This window comes from Triticum urartu, chromosome 7A (genome assembly GCF_056163025.1).
Source record: "Triticum urartu cultivar PI428250 chromosome 7A, HENAU_Tu73, whole genome shotgun sequence".
Lineage (NCBI taxonomy): Eukaryota > Viridiplantae > Streptophyta > Magnoliopsida > Poales > Poaceae > Triticum > Triticum urartu.
This window is the reverse complement of record NC_141879.1, coordinates 641,050,822-641,070,303: the sequence shown is the minus strand read 5'-3', so window position 1 is coordinate 641,070,303 and position 19,482 is coordinate 641,050,822. Positions and strand designations below refer to the sequence as shown.

Sequence of the window (19,482 nt, the reverse complement as noted above, 5' to 3'; positions counted from 1 at the left end):
TTTATCATTTACCTCCTCGAGGACGAGCGGGAATTAAGCTTGGGGATGCTTGATACGTCTCCAAAGTATCTATAATTTTTGATAGCTCCATGCTATATTATCTACTGTTTTGGACATTATTGGGATTTATTATCTCACTTTTATATTATTTTTGGGACTAACCTATTAACTGGAGGCCCAGCCCAGAATTGTTGTTTTTTTGCCTGTTTTAGGGTTTCGAAGAAAAGGAATATCAAACGGAGTCCAAACGGAATGAAACCTTTGGGAACGTGATTTTCTCAACGAATAAGACCAGAGCGACTTGGACCCTACATCAAGAAAAGAAACAGGAGGCCACGAGGTAGGGGGGCGCGCCTGCCTACCCTAGGCACGCCCTCCACCCTCGTGGGCCCCCTGTTGCTCCATCGATGTACTCCTTCCTCCTATATATACCTACGTACCCCCAAACGATCAGATACGGAGAAAAAACCCTAATTCCACCGCCGTAACTTTCTGTATCCACGAGATCCCATCTTGGGGCCTGTTCCGGAGCTCCGCCGAAGGGGGCATCGATCACGGAGGGCTTCTACATCAACACCATAGCCTCTCCGATGAAGTGTGAGTAGTTTACCTCAGACCTACAGGTCCATAGTTAGTAGCTAGATGGCTTCTTCTCTCTTTTTGGATCTCAATACAATGTTCTCCCCCTCTCTTGTGGAGATCTATTCGATGTAATCTTCTTTTTGTGGTGTGTTTGTTGAGACCGATGAATTGTGGGTTTATGATCAAGTCTATCTATGAATAATATTTGAATCTTCTCTGAATTCTTTTATGTATGATTGCTTATCTTTGCAAGTCTCTTCGAATTATCAGTTTGGTTTGGCCTACTAGATTGATCTTTCTTGCAACGGGAGAAGTGCTTAGCTTTGGGTTCAATCTTGCGGTGTCCTTTCCCGGTGACAGTAAGGGCAGCGAGGCACATATTGTGTTGTTGCCATCGAGGATAACAAGATGGGGTTTTCTTCATATTGCATGAGTCTATCCCTCTACATCATGTCATCTTTCTTAAGGCGTTACTCTGTTTTTAACTTAATACTCTAGATGCATGCTGGATAGAGGTCGATGAGTGGAGTAATAGTAGTAGATGCAAGCAGGAGTCGGTCTACTTGTCTCGGACGTGATGCCTATATACATAATCATACCTAGATATTCTCATAACTATGCTCAATTCTGTCAATTGCTCAACAGTAATTTGTTCACCCACCGTAGAATACTTATGCTCTTGAGAGAAGCCACTAGTGAAACCTATGGCTCCCGGGTCTATCTTTATCATATTGATCTCCTACTACTTAGTTATTTCCTTTGCTGTTTACTTTTCCTTTATTTTACTTTGCATCTTTTATCATAAAAATACCAAAAATATTATCTTATCATATCTATCAGATCTCACTCTCGTAAGTGGCCCTATAGGGATTGACAACCCCTATTTGCGTTGGTTGCGAGGATTTATTTGTTTTGTGCAGGTGCGAGGGACTCGCGCGTAGCCTCCTACTGGATTGATACCTTGGTTCTCAAAAACTGAGGGAAATACTTACGCTACTTTGCTGCATCATCCCTTCCTCTTCGGGGAAAACCAACGTAGTGCTCAAGAGGTAGCAAACCTCAAAGAGTGCCCCAAAGTTTCTATCGGAGAATCACGACGAAAACGTGTGCCAACCCCTATGCATAGGTTCATGGGCGGAACCTGCAAGTTGATCACCAAAACATGCATCAAGTGAATCACGTGGTATCCCATTGTCACCACAGATACGCATGGCAAGACATACATCAAGTGTTCTCAAATCCTTAAAGACTCAATCCGATAAGATAACTTCAAGGGGAAAACTCAATCCATTATAAGAGAGTAGAGGGGGGAAGAAACATCATAGGATCCAACTATAATAGCAAAGCTCGCGATACATCAAGATCGTGCCAAATCAGGAACACGAGAGAGAGAGAGAGAGAGAGAGAGAGAGAGAGATCAAACACATAGCTACTGGTACATACCCTCAGCCCCGAGGGAGAACTACTCCCTCCTCGTCATGGAGAGCACCGGGATGATAAAGATGGCCGCCGGAGAAGGATTCCCCCTCCGGCAGGGTGCCGGAACAGGTCTAGATTGGCTTTCAGTGGCTACGGAGGCTTCTGGCGGCGGAACTCCCGATCAATTGTGCTCCACAATCGTTTTAGGGTATGTGGAGTTATATAGGAGGAAGAAGTGCGTCAGGGGGCCACGAGGGTGGAGGGCGCGCCCAGGGGGGTGGGCGCGCCCCCCTGCCTCGTGGCTTCCTCGTAGATCCCCTAACATGCACTCCAAGTCTTCTGGGCTTCTTCTGATCCAAAAATAAGTTCCGTGAAGTTTCAGGTCAATTGGACTCCGTTTGGTTTTCCTTTTCTGTGGTATTCTAAAACAAGGTAAAAACAAAAATTGGCACTGGGCTCTGGGCTCTGGGTTAATAGGTTAGTCCCAAAAAATGATATAAAAGTGTATGATAAAGCCCATAAACATCCAAAACAATAGATAATATAGCATGGAGCAATCAAAAATTATAGATACGTTGGAGATGTATCACGAACCATGCCTCATGGGCAAGATGACTAAAACTCCGTTCTCCGGAACAATGGACCGAGCAACAAAGTTATTGGAAATCATACATACTGATGTATGTGGTACAATGAACATTGAGGCTCGCGACGGATATCGTTATTTTCTCACCTTCACAGATGATTTGAGCAGATATGGGTATATCTACTTAATGAAACATAAGTCTGAAACATTTGAAAAGTTCAAAGAATTTCAGAGTGAAGTCAAAAATCATCGTAACAAAAAAATAAAGTTTCTACGATCCGATCGTGGAGGAGAATATTTGAGTTACGAGTTTGGTCTTCATTTGAAACAATGCGCAATAGTTTTGCAACTCACGCCACCTGGAACACCACAGTGTAATGGTGTGTCTGAACATCGTAATCGTACTTTACTAGATATGATGTGATCTATGATGGCTCTCACTGATTTACCGCTATCATTTTGGGGTTATGCTTTAGAGATGGCTGCATTCACGTTAAATAGGGAACCATCTAAATCCGTTGAGACGACACCTTATGAACTGTGGTTTGGCAAGAAACCCAAGTTGTCATTTCTTAAAGTTTGGGGTTGTGATGCTTATGTGAAAAATCTTCAACCTGATAAGCTCGAACCCAAATCGGAGAAATGTGTCTTCATAGGATACCCAAAAGAGACTGTTGGGTACACATTCTATCACAGATCCGAAGGCAAGATATTTGTTGCTAAGAATGGATCCTTTCTAGAGAAGGAGTTTCTCTCGAAAGAAGTGATTGGGAGGAAAGTAGAACTTGATGAGGTAATTGTACCTGCTCCCTTATTGGAAAGTAGTTCATCACTGAAATCAGTTACAGTGATTCCTACACCAGTAAGTGAGGAAGCTAATAATGATGATCATGAAACTTTTGATCAAGTTACTAGCGAACCTCGTAGGTCAACCAGAGTAAGATCCGCACCAGAGTGGTACGGTAATCCTGTTCTGGAGGTCCTATTACTTGACCATGACGAACCTACGAACTATGAGGAAGCGATGATGAGCCCAGATTCCGCAAAATGGCTTCAGGCCATGAAATCTAAGATGGGATCCATGTATGAGAACAAAGTGTGGACTTTGGTTGACTTGCCCGATGATCGGCACGACATAGAGAATAAATGGATCTTCAAGAAGAAGACTGACGCTGACAGTAATATTGTTGTCTACAAAGCTCGACTTGTTGTGAAAGGTTTTCGACAAGTTCAAGGAGTTGACTACGATGAGACCTTCTCACCCGTAGCGATGCTTAAGTCCGTCCGAATCATGTTAGCAATTGCCGCATTTTATGATTATGAAATTTGGCAAATGGATGTCAAAATTGCATTCCTTAATGGATATCTTAAAGAAGAGTTGTATATGATGCAACCAGAAGGTTTTGTCGATCCAAAAGGTGCTAAAAAAGTGTGTAAAGTCCAGTGATCCATTTATGGACTGGTGCAAGCATCTCGGAGTTTGAATATACGCTTTGATAGTGTGATCAAAGCACGTGGTTTTATACAGACTTTTGGAGAAGCCTGTATTTACAAGAAAGTGAGTGTGAGCTCTGTAGCATTTCTGATATTATATGTGGATGACATATTGTTGATCGGAAATGATACTGAATTCTGAATATCATAAAAGGATACTTGAATAAGAATTTTTCAATGAAAGACCTCGGTGAAGCTGCTTATATATTGGGCATCAAGATCTATATAGATAGATCAAGACACTTAATTGGACTTTCACAAAGCACATACCTTGATAAAGTTTTGAAGAAGTTCAAAATGGATCAAGCAAAGAATGGGTTCTTGCATGTGTTACAAGGTGTGAAGTTGAGACAGACTCAATGCCCGACCACTACAGAAGATAGAGAGAAAATAAAAGTCATTCCCTATGCTTCAGCCATAGGTTCTATCATGTATGCAATGCTGTGTACCAGGCCTGATGTGTGCCTTGCTATTAGTATAGCAGGGAGGTACCAAAGTAATCCAGGAGTGGATCAATGGACAACGGTCAAGAATATCCTAAAATACCTGAAAAGGACTAAGGATATGTTTCTCGTTTATGGAGGTGACAAAGAGCTCGTTGTAAACGGTTACGTCGATGCAAGTTTTGACACTGATCCGGATGACTCTAAGTCACAAACCGGATACATATTTATATTGAATGGTGGAGCTGTCAGTTGGTGCAGTTCCAAGTAGAGCGTCGTGGCGGGATCTACATGTGAAGCAGAGTACATAGCTGCTTCGGAAGCAGCAAATGAAGGAGTCTGGATGAAGGAGTTCATATCCGATCTAGGTGGCATACCTAGTGCATCGGGTCCAATGAAAATCTTTTGTGGCAATACTGGTGCAATTTCCTTGGCAAAGGAATCCAGATTTCACAAGAGAACCAAGCACATCAAAAGACGCTTCAATTCCATCTGCGATCAAGTCAAGGAGGGAGACATAGAGATTTGCAAGATACATACGGATCTGAATGTTGCAGACCCGTTGACTAAGCCTCTCTCACGAGCAAAACATGATCAGCACCAAGACTCCATGGGTGTTAGAATCATTATAATGTAATCTAGATTATTGACTCTAGTGCAAGTGGTAGACTGAAGGAAATATGCCTAGAGGCAATAATAAAGTTGTTATTTATATTTCCTTATATCATGATAAATGTTTATTTGTTCATGCTAGAATTGTATTAACCGGAAACTTAGTACATGTGTCAATACATAGAAAAACAGAGTGTTACTAGTGTGCCTCTACTTGACTAGCTCGTTAATCAAAGATGGTTAAGTTTCCTAACCATGGACATGAGTTGTCATTTGATAAAGGGGATCACATCATTAGAGAATGATGTGATTGACATGACCCATCTGTTAGCTTAGCACTATGATCGTTTAGTTTATTGCTATTGCTTTCTCCATAACTTATACATGTTCCTATGACTATGAGATTATGTAACTCCCGAATACCGGAGGAACACTTAGTGTGATATGAAACGTCACAACATAACTGGGTGATTATAAAGATGCTCTACAGGTGTCTCGATGGTGTTTGTTGAGTTGGCATAGATAGAGATTAGGATTTGTCACTCCGATTGTCAGAGAGGTATCTCTGGGCCCTCTCGGTAATGCACATCACTATAAGCCTTGCAAGCAATGTAACTAATGAGTTAGTTGCGGGATGATGCATTACGGAATGAGTAAAGAGACTTGCTGGTAACGAGATTGAGGTAGGTATGATGATACCACGATCGAATCTCGCGTAAGTAACATATCGATGACAAAGGGAACAACGTGTGTTGTTATGCGGTTTGACCGCTAAAGATCTTCTAGAATATGTAGGAAGCAATATGATCATATAGGTTCCACTATTGGTTATTGAACGGAGATGAGTCTCTGTCATGTCTACATAGTTCTCGAACCCGTAGGGTCCACACGCTTAACGTTCGATGACGATATGTATTGTGAGTTATATGATTTGATGCACTGAAGATTGTTCGGAGTCCCGGGTGTGATCACAGACATGATGAGGAGTCTCGAAATGGTCGAGACATGAAGATTGATATATTGGAAGGTTATGTTTCGACACCGGAGATGTTTCGGATAGGTTCGGGCATTTTCTGGAGTACCGGGGGGTTACCGGAACCCCCCTGGGGGTTAATGGGCCTTCATGGGCTTTAGTGGAACAAAGAGGAGGCGGCCAAGAGGAGGGCACGCCCCCCAAGCCCAATCCGAATTGGGGAGTGGGGCCGGCCCCCTCTCCTTCTTCCCCTCTTCCTTTTCCTTCCCCCTCCTAGTTGGACTAGGAAAGGGGGGAACCTACTCCTAGTAGGAGTAGGATTCCCCCCTTGGGGCGCGCCCTATGAGGCTGGCCGGCCCCCTCCTCCACTCCTTTATATACGGGGGAGGGGGCACCCCATAGATACACAAGTTGATTTCTTAGCCGTGTGCGGTGCCCTCCCTCCACATATTTCCACCTCAGTTATATTGTCGTAGTGCTTAGGCGAAGCCCTGCGTCCGTAACTTCATCATCACCGTCAGCACGCCGTCGTGCTGATGAAACTCTCCCTCGGCCTCAGCTGGATCTAGAGTTCGAGGGACGTCACCGAGCTGAACGTGTGCAGAGCGCGGAGGTGCCGTGCACTCGGTACTTGATCGGTTGGATCGCGAAGACGTTCGACTACATCAACCGTGTTACTCAACGCTTCCGCTTTCGGCCTATGAGGGTACGTAGACACACTCTCCCCTCTCGTTGCTATGCATCTCCTAGATAGATCTTGCGTGATCGTAGGAATTTTTTTTGAAATACTGCGTTCTCCAACAAAAGATGCTCTATAAGTATCTCCAAAGGTGTTTGTTGAGTTGGCATACATCGAGATTAGGATTTGTCAGTCCGAGTATCGGAGAGGTATTTTTGGGCCCTCTCGGTAATGCACATCATAAGAAGCCTTGTAAGCAAAGTGACTAATGAGTTAGTTGCAGGATGATGTATTATGGAATGAGTAAAGAGACTTGCCGGTAATGAGATTGAACTAGGTATGAAGATATCGACGATCGAATCTCGGGCAAGTAACATACCGATGACAAAGAGAATAATGTATGTTGTCATTATGGTTCGACCGATAAAGATCTTTGTAGAATATGTAGGAGCCAATATGAGCATCTAGGTTCCTCTATTGGTTATTGACTGGAGAGGTGTCTCGGTCATGTCTACATAGTTCTCGAACCCGTAGGGTCCGCACGCTTGAAGTTTGATGACGATTTAATATTATATGAGTTATGTGATTTGGTGACCGAATGTTGTTCGGAGTCCCAGATGAGATCACGGACATGACGAGGAGTCTCAAAATAGTCTAGAGGTAAAGATTGATAAATAGGATGATAGTATTTGGACAGCGGAAGTGTTCCGGATAGTATCGAGTATTTATCGGAGTACCGGGGGGTGGAAGATATGGGCCATATGGGGCCATAAGAGGGGAGCACACCATCCCACAAGGGGTGGCGCGCCCCCCTTAGGCATGTGGCCTAATTGGAGAAGGAGGAGAAGGGGTCCCCCCCCTTCATTCTCTCCTTCCCCCTTCCATTTTCTCTCCGGTAAAAAAGGAAGGGGGGAGGTCCTCAAGTAGGATTCCTCCTACTTGGGGCGCCCCATGGCTGCTCCCCTCCCCCTCCCACCTATATATATGTGGGGTGGGGGCGCCTAAAACACACACCAACTATTGTTAGCTGTGTGCGGTGCCCCCCTCCACAGTTTACACCCCCGGTCATAGTTTTGCGATGCTTAGGCGAAGCCCTGCAAGAATCACTTCACCATCATTGTTACCACGTCGTCGTGCTGACGAAACTCATCTACTTCCTCGACACCTTGCTGGATCAAGAAGGCGAGGGACATCATCGAGCTGAACGTGTGCAGAACTCGGAGGTGTCATACGTTCGGTGCTTGATCGGTCGGAGTTAGAAGAAGTTCGACTACATCAACCGCGTTATCAAACGCTTCCGCTTTCGGTCTACGAGAGTACGTCGACACACTCTCCCCCTCTCTTTGCTATGCATCTCCTAGATAGATCTTGCGTGAGCATAGGAAATTTTTTGAAATTGCATGATACGTTTCCCAACAGCGAGGCAGGCCCTCGATCGGTTGATCAATGCTAGTGTGCGGTAGCAGCCCACGTTGCATGCGCAAGACTTCACATTTATAGAGAACTGGATCAATTGATAATTGTGAGTCTCACTATAACCTCTGGGTATGTGGCGATGGTGCGTGATAGTTGGAGAAGTCATATTCGCGAGTTGTTGCTAATTGCACGGTAGTGTAGGAGGTCCTATGTGAGACTCTCTGGCTTGCTATAGCTAGTAATGTTGCGTACTTGACAGTGGTGTGCGAAGCGATATGCGAGTAGACCCCGCCCCCTCGGTTGCATGGTGCGCGGTAGTTGGAGGCCCTGTTCGTATACGCGTGAGTGTGTAGTTTCTGTGGTTGCATTGTGAGGAATCCCCCGCGCGTTGCTGCGAGGCGCGCGTTAGTTGTCCCATTGCGGTCGTAGTGTATACCCCCAACCCCAAGCCGACTACCTCTCGATGTACAGAACCTCGTTCCAGCCGGCTCGTTCCGCATTGTTGCATACCCCCACCGACCTGCCACCGCTCGTTGCCTCTCCATACAGTGTTCCATTGATGCATACATAATGGGATACCCGCACCCCAGCTAGTCGGTCATTGCATTCCACTGGATATTGCCTTTCGATGTACAGTGCCTACTTTGAGGTGCCGTGACCCGCGGATCCCTCCGGCAACGGAAGCTGCAATGCAACTGCATGCAATGCATGCTTCCGCGCACCGGCGAGAGAGCTGCAATGCAACGTGTGTAGTGCTGCGACCCATAGATCTTATCAGCGGCGGAGCTTCAATACAACGTGCGTGGTGCTGCGAATGACTAAATACAGCGGCGGAAGCTACAGTGTGACACGGTTGCTGGGAGAGGACCAGTTGCTGTGCCGGCTGCTGCAAGGCGATGATGTTGGCGAGGGGATTTGCACGATTAGAGAGACGATAAGAAAGGGCCTGATCACACGGCTTGTAGCGGGACAATCATACGGTTGTCAAGCCGACTGATTTTCCCCCAAAATCAGCCGATTGCCGCCTAGCAGCCGCCATTATGAAGCGCCTTCGTGTGTGACGTGATGCCACATTGCATATGGGCTGTCTGACTGTATGCGATGTACCCTCCACGTTAGCGACGGGCACAAATTCGGTGTGCGATGAGACATTTCAGAGATGTGGTGTTCTCTACTAGCCTTCTTTGTGCTACAGTACTTGTGTGTCACGTAGTGGTGGTTGCAACACGTCCAGTTTAAGAGTTATAAAACGAGCCGCGCATACATATGAAACTCTTTGTTAAATGTGGCACATTGCAGTAGTTAAGCAGAGATACAATACAACCAACCAGACCATTCCAGACATGTACTAATAAGCAGGTGAGAACACTTACAAGACTTCCGAAGGTGGTTCTAGCTAGGTATCTGAAGAATTGATGATACAGCGTACGCTAAGTAGTCTCTAGCACCTGCCTGATCGATGCACTTTGACCAATCTCTACTTCGATCAGGTCGCAAACTACCAGTTATACTATCCTCTCTTGGATCCAACATTACGAATGTACATCAAGAATTTTTCAGCAGGATGGCTGCTGTCGACGCGATGCAGCCCATGCATGCAAGACAGGTATATATGTATCCCGGTACTCCCAGACGGACCCCCCTGGCCAGTTCCGGCAGCTTCGACGAGCATCTACCGGCCGAACCCCATCCCGAAAGGCGGCGCCACCGTCCAGTAGTCAGCCGGCCCCACGTCGGCGCCGAAGTCCGGCGCGCAGCTCACTGGGACGAGGCAGAGCCCCCTGCTCCGCAGGTCCTTCGTCATTGCTTCCTCGCAGATGTCTTCGTCCTTAATTTCTCACAGCAAACTATAAATCAGCATCATGAATCCATATGCATGTACTATTAAGAATCCCTATGAAATCTCTAACAATATGATTGTCCCGCTGCCGACATACTTTTCTCTCTCGAGAGAGAAAAAAGTATGATTTTTGTCCCTCAACTCTCGATGAAGTCTAGTTTTGGTCACCCAACTCCGAAACCGGATAACTTGCACCTTCAACTGCCGAAACCGGACAAGTTTCATTCGGTCTCGGTTTTGACCGGTTTTGGTGCCGACTCACCCCGGTTTTGAAATTCACATAATCTTTTCAAATCCACATAATTTTCTCAAGGCCGCGTAATTGTTTAAAAATAAACATACTTTTTTCAAATCCATGAACTATTTTGAAATTTATGTACTTCTTCAAATCCATGAATTAAAAGAAAATTGTGTACTTTTATCAAATCCGCGTATTTTTTTCATATCTATGAAGTGTTTGAAATACGCTTACTTTTTTCAAATCCACATACTTTTTAAAGTTCGTGTATTTGTTTCAAATCCGTGTTCCTTTTCCAATCCATGAAATTTGTTTGAAATTTACGTACTTGTTTCAAGTTGACATAATTTTTTCAAATCTATGTATGTTTTCAAATTTGCGTATAAGAAATCCAAATCCTCGTACTTTTCAAGTCCGCATCAAATTTTCAAATTAATGAACTCTTTCCAAAAATTGTACGTGAATATGAAAAAGTTCGTCGATTTTTTAAAAATTACATAAATTTGAAAAAAAAACTACATGAACTTTAAAAAGTACGCGGATTTAAAAAAATACATGAACTTGGAAAAAGTACACGGATTTGAAAAAAGTACATGATTTTTTTAAAAGTTCACGCATTTGAAAAAAAGTATCTGAATTTGAAAAAATTAAGCGGACTAAGAAAAGTACGCAAATTTGAGTCAGCACGGTAAAAAACAGGGTGGGACAGCACCAAAACCGGTCAAATTTGTGATCAGGGATGAATCTAGTCCGGTTTCAGTAGTTAAGGGTGCAAGTTCTCCGGTTTTGGAGTTGACAGTTAAGGAACCAAATCTAGACTCCGTCAAGAATTAAGGAACGAAAAGTATAGTTTTCTCATATATATAATGCAAGCATATAAATTAATAAACTATATAAAGCACATCTGCATAATGAAATCTCTAAGCATATCTATGAAATCTCTAAGCAAGCAAATTACTAATCAGCATCACGGATCAATGTATTAAGAATCCATATGAAATCTCTAACCATATCTACATAATGCAAGCATAAATAAACTATGTAGTAAAGCACATGATGGAGTGATGAGAACCTGGTCGGGACGTCCTCTCTTCCTCGTGGCATCGCCATGTAGCAGCTGCTCGTGATTAAGTAACGGATTAATTAATAACAGCGTCAAAAGGCAGTACTGCTACTGCACTGTTAGTGACCAAAAGCAATAGCTAGCTTTGCAGTGAAATGAAATAGTTAAAGGTGTAAAGCTAGAGAGACAAGTACTGGCCCCTGCTGCATGATTAACTTTTCCGGATTTGTTTTATAGGAATGCTTTTTACGTACACAGACTAAAGGCTCCCTTTGGGAAGAAAAGGATCATCTTTTCTACGTGCTTTACTTAACTGATCAGCCGAGTGTGGATCCCATAAAAAGAAAGGATAATTACTAATCAGAGGATCAATGAGCAGTTAATTATACCTGGCCAGGCTCTTCTGGAAATATGCTGCTCCTTTCTTTTTGTTGCACCTGTAAAAAAGTGATAATTTTATGAAGGGAATCAGCCACCACTTTTATTCACAAGAATATACTTCCTATGCTTTTGTTAATTCTGCGTATTAGTTTTGACTAAAGTTAAACTTTTTTTAGAACAATATGAACGTTTAAACTAACAAATCTATATGATGTGATAATGTACCAAGTTTATAAAGTTTGACTTCATAAAGTTAATACACGCAATAAACAAAAACGGAGGGAGTACTAATATTGGTTGGTCAGGCATGAAGCTTTGCCAATATACCTTTATGGAAAGAGCTCACAAACTTCAAGATAAGATCCATGCTCTTTTTTTTTCCAAATATCATTCGCACAGGATTTTCTAATAGTACGTGTCGTTCTGCCATTAGCAGATATCTAATCTTTCTCTTTTTTTTGCGGGGAAACCAGATAATATAATCTACTTCCTCCGTCTCATAATGTAAGACGTTTTAACAGTTATCAGATAATCTAATGTACTCCCCCTGTTTCTAAATGTAAGTTTTTAAAAAAAAATCATAAGAACTACATAGGGGATGTATATAGACATGTTTTATAGTGTAGATTCACTCTTTTTGCTCCGTATGTAGTCCATATTGGAATCTTTAAATAAACTTACATTTTGAAACGGAGGGAGAACTAGGCTACTAGCAGTAGAATTGCAGACTCGGTGCACATGTCAGTTCATGGATCACAAGTGTAATACTCCCTTCGTTCCTAAATATAAGTCTTTTTAGAGATTTTAATATGGATGACATATGGATGTATATAGACGTATTTTAGAGTGTAGATCCGCTCATTTTTTCTCCGTATGTAGTCTTTATTGGAATCTCTAAAAGAACTTTATATTTAGGAACGGAGGGAGTAATATATTGAACCCAGTAAATACCATGCAGACGGCTATATACAACGCGCACAGTGTATTGGACGTGCGCAATTAGCTAAAACCAAAGATTTGTTAAGCTACACAAATGATGGCTATGTTACTGTAAAGATGTGAACCATGCATGCATAAATTTGCAGTTGAGACACCAAAAAAAAAAAATGAAGCCTCGCTGCCAAGAACATACATACAACAAGTGTACTGTGCCACTGTACAAGTTGAGAGTCGGACAAAAAATGCACGCCAAATGGTAGTTGACAACGTACGTGCTTTCAACACAGTACCGACCACTTGTCACATGCATTTGTTTTTATGTTTGGTTAAAATCTGGGAGAGATCTAACTCACAAGCTCTATTCCGAAACAAGGAGAACTGAGAGAACCAATATAGTGCCATGAACAAATGCTAGCATAGTACTCCGGTTGTATAAGATCATTTAGATCACTACGGAGAGAGTACTAATCTTATCGTGAACAGAGATATTTTGAGTCATTCAAACTGTCTGTAATGTAAATGCTCTACCACCCCTCAAAACAAATTTATAAATGCTCTACCATGAGATCTTATGGACGCACGTACACATGTATCATTTGCTACGTGGTTCACGGACGTAAAGGAAAGGAAAACCATTCATGACGGTTCAGTCCCAACGAGGCCAGTATCCAGAGATGGCTTTCGCCCTTGTTGACCATGCCAGGCGGCCTTGCTCTCCAGATATGGACAGGGGGAGAAAGATGTGGAAAGATGCGACGCGCGCGTGAAGGCGCGCAGATACGAGACGAGCGTTAATGATCACCTGGAGGCGGGCATGCACCTGCGCTGCCAGATACTACTCCTACTAGCGCGCAGCAGCTAGCGAGCGAGCTAGCCTCGGGAATTGTGCACGCACGCAGCAGCCAGCCAGCAGGCCCCTTGGCCGTGGGGTTGATCAAGCTCGCAATCGCGTTAAATGGAAGAGCAGGAGAGGACTCACGCTGGCCTGGTGCCGCTGCTTGGAGCTGGAGCTGCCGGAGCCCACACCGCCGTCGCCGCCGCCGCCGCCCAGCTGGTACGGCGAGCTCAGGCCCTGCATGCATTCGCACAGGAGATCGATCAATCAGCGGGTCAACCAAGCCCGATCGTAACGTAACCAGTCAATTCACAGCCAGGCTGAGGAACAGACGAACAGTGCGTGCACAGGGAATACATATATACAGTGTGGCACCTTTGTGATGCCCAATCCATGCACACTGTTCATAAAAGAGATTTTGCATCTTCGCGCGCAGCGACCAGACTGCGGCATATGCATGCATGCACGCAGGCCGGACGGTCGCACGCGCGCAGCTTTTACGAGAACACACATTACGTTACCTGCCTCTTTTTGTTTCACTTGGCTGGCTCCTTGTGCAGGAACCATCAGCGATCGATCACTGGTTCACTATACATGTATATGTGCGGCAGGCAAATAGGTGAAACATCTACAGTCCTTGTACCTGTACGCCTTTCTACTTGAAAAACGCACAAAACCACCTTAACTACGGTGTAATTTTTCTCACAATCCATATCTACTCTATAAGTTTCTTGCCGATAAACACCACATATTGATGTAATCAGTTGCAAGTCGCTCTGAGCTACCATGTGCTAAAAGACCGGCCAAGTTAGAAATTTCTAATCAATTTCAAATAATCGTTGGTTTTCTACAGAAAAAAGAAAAATGTAAATCATACGTGTACCAAGTCCATATTTTATATTTAGGAGTTAGCGGATTTATTTAATCAGCTCATTCAATATTTACTTCAAAGTTCAAAATTTTCAATGAAGGCGAAAATTATAAGCGAGCTCCACCTATCAAAAATCATGTCAACCAAGCTGGACAATATATTTGTATATAGTTGTAACAAACATGTATAGTTTGTGCAAATCCGACCCCAATAGTCTGTGGCTTCTACAATTTCCGCACTTTCCCTTTCTCTAAACTGAACGTTGTAGCGGTCAGGGTCGGTTGCGGATTGGGCTAAGTCAAATAATAACGAACTTAAACGCACAGTAGTTCCCTATAGGCAGCTATGAACATCTACTACTGGCTATAGAAAAGTAAAAGTTAGCTCCTGTGTCCATAGCAATGGAGCTGTCTCCGAAAGAGCATGAATAACAGCGGAACAATTGCATGCATGCATGTGTATACGGTGTATGCTTTATATGTGATGTATCATGAATGTACTTCTTGAGTTGAGAGAGAGAGAGAGAGAGAGAGGCACCTCAATTTGACCGTGTAGGAATCTGATGTATCCAATGGCTTCAAGGAGTACAGACGCAGTGTCAGTCTGGCAAAAAAGAGAGGTTAGCCCATGTCAGGATCTCTTTTTTGTATTGTTCTATGGGACAATGGATCTTCTTTCTTTAAGTCCAATCGAGTCCAGCATCGCAGCCAGATAAAAGACACCACCATATGCATATTTTACTTCCATTCGAAGAATATTGTGAAACTACAATTGTAAAATTATTTTTCTATTGGTGGTGTACCCAAGCAAAGTTCGTAAAATTATACAGTACGTGGCAAAAAGATTAATCTTTAATAACAAATAAAACAACCGTCCCAGATTAGTTTCCGGGGATGTGATAAACAACCTACTTATTTTCACCACGAACAATAACTATGCACAACAATGAATTCAAGGTCATACATTTTTAGTTTGATTCCACTTCCATAATCTAGCTACGGTAGAAATATAAGACCACTAATATGTGTGCCATTACTTTGTGGTGTATAGAGTTCCAGATCCATATATACATTTTTAGGTTGATTCTAATGCCACACATCATGGACTAATCATTCCCCACACCTTTAACCTTAGACCAGAGGAGGGAGAAAGAACAAAAAAATATTGGGGATGAGAGAGAAAGAACATTAAACATTATAATTTGTTATATACTATATCTTATCATGTAATATTGTCTGCCGGGGTTTCGACCTCCTTTCCGAACGAAAAAATCACATAATATTGTCCTATCCTTTGTTTTTTTAACCAGTTTCTTCTCTTGGATTGACCATCTATTCATGGACAAGAAACGACATACTAGTACATATACCAGCTTAATTGTATCACATGTTCTAATTATTCTATCGCAAGTGATTTCCGCACACCAATAGATATGGTGCTAATTTTGATGAATTCATTAATAATAGTCACACATCGAGGGCTGCTAGGATGTACTGATATGGTGAAACTTGCAGCCTGAAGCGGACACGTTGTGATAGATACCTTCCCAAATGGGGAGACGAGCTGGTGAAGGGCAGTTATTCTATCCCCTAGCTTCTCCTTTCTCACCTGAGCAAAAGACCAAGCAAAAGATACTAAGAATGCCATCATCCCAAGCCTTGCCTGTCTCAGCTTCTCTCTCACTCCACAATGATTCTATGCCTGTCCTTTTCAGCATACACATGCATCTGCTTCGATGCTTGCTTGCTCTCAACGACTGGACCATGCTCATTGAGAGAGAGAGAGAGAGAGAGAGAGAGAGAGAGAGGACCTTAACAGTAGATTGAGCCGGGGAGGGTTCTTGGGTCCTAGCCTTCTTGAAAGCTGCTCCAGATGCTGTGCTCGTGCACTAGGGAAACACAAAAGAATGGAACAAAGTTACTAATCTTTCATTTAGTCAAGCTTAACTAATTATCGCTCGATTATCGCAAAAGTTCTCATACTATATATAGTGAATCTTGCATTCATGAGTCGGACAACCGGATTAATTCATCATAATTTCACACTTGAGCTGGTAAATGATATTACCTCACGTGGCGAACCGTTGTTTGAGAAGTCCAAGATGTTATTTCCGAGGGAGGTGGGGGAGGTGATGGAGGAAGCTTGCTGCTGCAGGGTGTTGTGGTAGTGCTGAACACCCCTGGACCATGGAGATGGAGAGGACATTGCCAATTGGAACTCATCACCAGCTTGGCTGCTCCCATGCCTAGCGGTGTTGCTGTAGATGTGGCCGGCGGCGCTGCTCCCATCGCCTTCTTCCCCTTCTCCGGTGGTTGTAGCTGGAAACAACGCCTGGCCTTCCAAAGTCTTGTGCCTCTCCTCTTCATTAGCTAATTCACCACTGGTTGGCCTATCAAAAAGACAACAAGTTGATCATAGATTCACACACACAAACACGCGTAGAGAGAGAGAGGGAGGGAGGGATGTAGAGAGAGAGAGAGAGAGAGAGAGAGAGAGATACATGAAGAGATGGTTCCATGGATCTTGGAGCTGCTGAGCATGGTTGCTGTTGCTGCTGTCGTGCCAAGGCGCAGTGCTCGTTGTAGGCAGTGGATAATGATTCGAGAGGAGCAGAGATGAGAACGAATTGATCGGGGAGGAGAAGGTTGAAGTGCTGGTAGAGGGCAAGGAAATCGATGGATTCTTCTGCTCAAAGGGGGGCCTCAAATTATTCATGCTCCGCCATCCATGGCCTTCCCCCATCTCCCCCACTAGTGGTGATGATCCCTGGACGAGCCCCCTATCCATATCTTCCGATATGCTAGCTCTCTCTTCCCCCACAAAGCAACACCAGGCACCCACTGGCCCAAATCTCTCTCTCTCTCTCTCTCTCTCTCTCTCTCTCTCTCTCTCTCTCTCTCTCTCTCTCTCTCTCTCTCTCTGAACAAGCTCCACGATTCACTACTGAGGTCAACCTTTAGAGAGAGGAGGAGAAAGCATGCGAGCCTTTGGAGAAGACAGGGAATCTCATGGCACCAGAAGAGCTACACCTTTTCTTTTTTGAATTGGGAGGAGCTATGCTTGGTGGAGTGGAAGAAACTTGGGAGAAGCCATGTGTTTTATTTTTGCCTTTCCTCACCGCCCACCTTTACTTGTGTTCTCTTTCGGGGCAGGCGGCTTTTTTCTGCCTCGCCTGCTTTCTTCCAATTTCCCACTTTTGCTTGGGTGAAGAAATGGGTCGAGGAAAGTTGAAGTGTTTCATCTAGCAGGCTTTAAGCCTGGTCATACTAAAAGATGCTTTTACAATTATTGTTGGAAAAAAAGGGATTTTTATTGTTGATTAACAGCTGAGTTGTCCGGATGTTTCGGGATGCTATTTCTGTGAAAGAATCGGGCAACTCTAATAAATTGGACCCTTCATCTTGTGTGCGCCCTAAACGTATCTATGTCCTTATAGTTTGTACTCTCACCGTTCAAAAATACTTGTCGTAAAAATATTTCTACAAGTATTTATGGACGAAGTGAGTATATGAGTGAGATTATTGGATGAAAAGATTGGGACATGAGTCTTGATGGGCGATATTGACAGCTCCTAATTGCTGCTGCTCACTGTGGCAGATTTTGTTTTTTTGAGGGGTGCTCACTGCGGTGCGAGATAGTCGAACGAACCTAATAGGGCAACCTTGTGGGCTAACAGCCCAGTTTACGTTTTAATGAGCGGGTTTGGATGACTTTTGTTGTATTCTTTCAGTTTGCTCCCCTTCCTGTTGTTTTTATTTTACATAAACAAATGAGCAACTACTTTACAAAATGTGAGTAGTTTTTTGTTAGATGGGCATTTCTTAAAAAGCATGAACAAAAACTTGCATACAACACTTCTTAATGAAATGTGCATCGGGTATTTGAAAAATATCCAACGTGTATTCAATAAGTGTTTAAAGGTTATTTTAAAAGAATTTCATATATTGAATAATCACATTTAAAAAATTAAAAGGAAAAGTAAATATCAAAAAAAGGGAAGGAAAAAACTCAGAATACTCCCTCCGTTTCAAAATATAATTTTCTTTAGAGATTTTAATACGAACTACATATGATTGTATATAGACATATTTTTAGAGTGTAGATTCATTTATTTTGCTCCGTATATAGTCCATAAAAGCGGTGATGCCGGACCATCACCGATTGAAGTGGATTTGGTTTGCTCTATGTGAGGGCGGAGACAACATGCCTCTTAGGGCATCTCCAGCCGCACCCCCAGGAAGGTCTCCCCAGGCGTTTTTTTTTTTGCACCGGCGCCGAAAAAACGACCCAGTCGCGCCCCTAGGAGCCCGATTTTCGCCGGCCTGGGCCGAAAACAGCGCCGGCGGACCCAGGCCGAACCCGGCGCGCTGGGGGGCGCCCGGGGGCGCCGGGGCGAACTGTTTTGGCGCGAAAAAGCCGCAGGCCAGTCGCGTCAGGGACACGGCGGCTCGTCTTCCCCCCAACTGCCTCGGTTCCTGCGGGGAATCAATGGCAAGGCTGCCGCCGGTCATCCTTGCCATTGATTCCTCACGGGCGGCGCGTCTCGGGACGGCGCGCCGACGCCTCCCCTCCCTCGCGCGCGTACACACGGCGCGGAGCGGCTATAAAAGCCGGCGGTTCTCGCCAGTGCCCACACCAGACTCGCCCCTCGCCGCCGCCCAGCCCCTCTCTCTCCGTCTCCGTCTTCCTCTCCCGAGCGCCACCGGCAGCCCCTCTCTCTCCCTCTCTACCACCGCCGAGCCCGTCGCCATGGCAGAGCGCTTCCCCGGAGACGAGGCGGCGGCGAACGGCTTCGGCCAGCGTTCGCTCCGCGAACAGGAGTCCTGGCTCCTGTTTCAGGCGAACATCCTGGCGCCGCCGGACATGCGCACCGGGCCGACGGGGTGGCGGCTCAGCGACGGGGGAGTGCCCGTTCCCCCATTACCCGACGCCGTGGCGAAGCCCACGTACTTCGCCAAGGAGGTCGAGGTCGCGCGCGCCTCCCTGACCGACGACGAGCGCTCCCTCCCCCAGTACGCCGCCGGCAATCACGCGGCTTGGGCGGCGTACTTCCAGCGCCGCCAGCAGCAGCGCTTGGCCTCCACCAACGACGCGCCGGTGGTCGGCGGCTT

The 19,482-nt window shown here is 44.6% G+C and overlaps 1 protein-coding gene across 2 annotated transcripts; it reads right to left on the bottom strand.

Moving 5' to 3' along the window:
• Positions 1-9,465: 9,465 nt before the first annotated feature.
• LOC125524704 (uncharacterized) lies at positions 9,466-17,503 on the bottom strand. 2 transcript variants are annotated; one of them, XM_087535737.1, is made up of 9 exons: positions 16,872-17,503; positions 16,439-16,760; positions 16,224-16,259; positions 15,914-15,979; positions 14,909-14,974; positions 13,645-13,737; positions 11,735-11,782; positions 11,355-11,399; positions 9,466-10,032 (listed from the first exon to the last, which is right to left on the bottom strand). In XM_087535737.1, exons 1-9 carry the CDS (start codon positions 17,156-17,158, stop codon positions 9,877-9,879), a joined length of 1,119 nt encoding a protein of 372 aa, XP_087391863.1. In that variant the 5' UTR covers positions 17,159-17,503; the 3' UTR covers positions 9,466-9,876. The 2 variants fall into 2 exon arrangements, with proteins under 2 accessions (XP_087391863.1, XP_087391862.1); XM_087535736.1 differs by having other exon boundaries at positions 16,182-16,259; positions 16,872-17,498.
• Between the last annotated feature and the right edge of the window lie 1,979 nt (positions 17,504-19,482).

What these genes read in the sequence shown, in the direction of transcription:
- LOC125524704 (XM_087535736.1), bottom strand. Translation starts at nt 17,158, where the DNA reads ATGGATAGGGGGCTCGTCCAGGGATCATCACCACTAGTGGGGGAGATG. An exon ending in CCATGGAACCATCTCTTCAT is followed by an intron (nt 16,761 to 16,871) that starts GTATCTCTCTCT and finishes TCTTTTTGATAG; the next exon opens with GCCAACCAGTGGTGAATTAG. An exon ending in AGAGAGGACGTCCCGACCAG is followed by an intron (nt 10,033 to 11,354) that starts GTTCTCATCACT and finishes TGAGAAATTAAG; the next exon opens with GACGAAGACATCTGCGAGGA.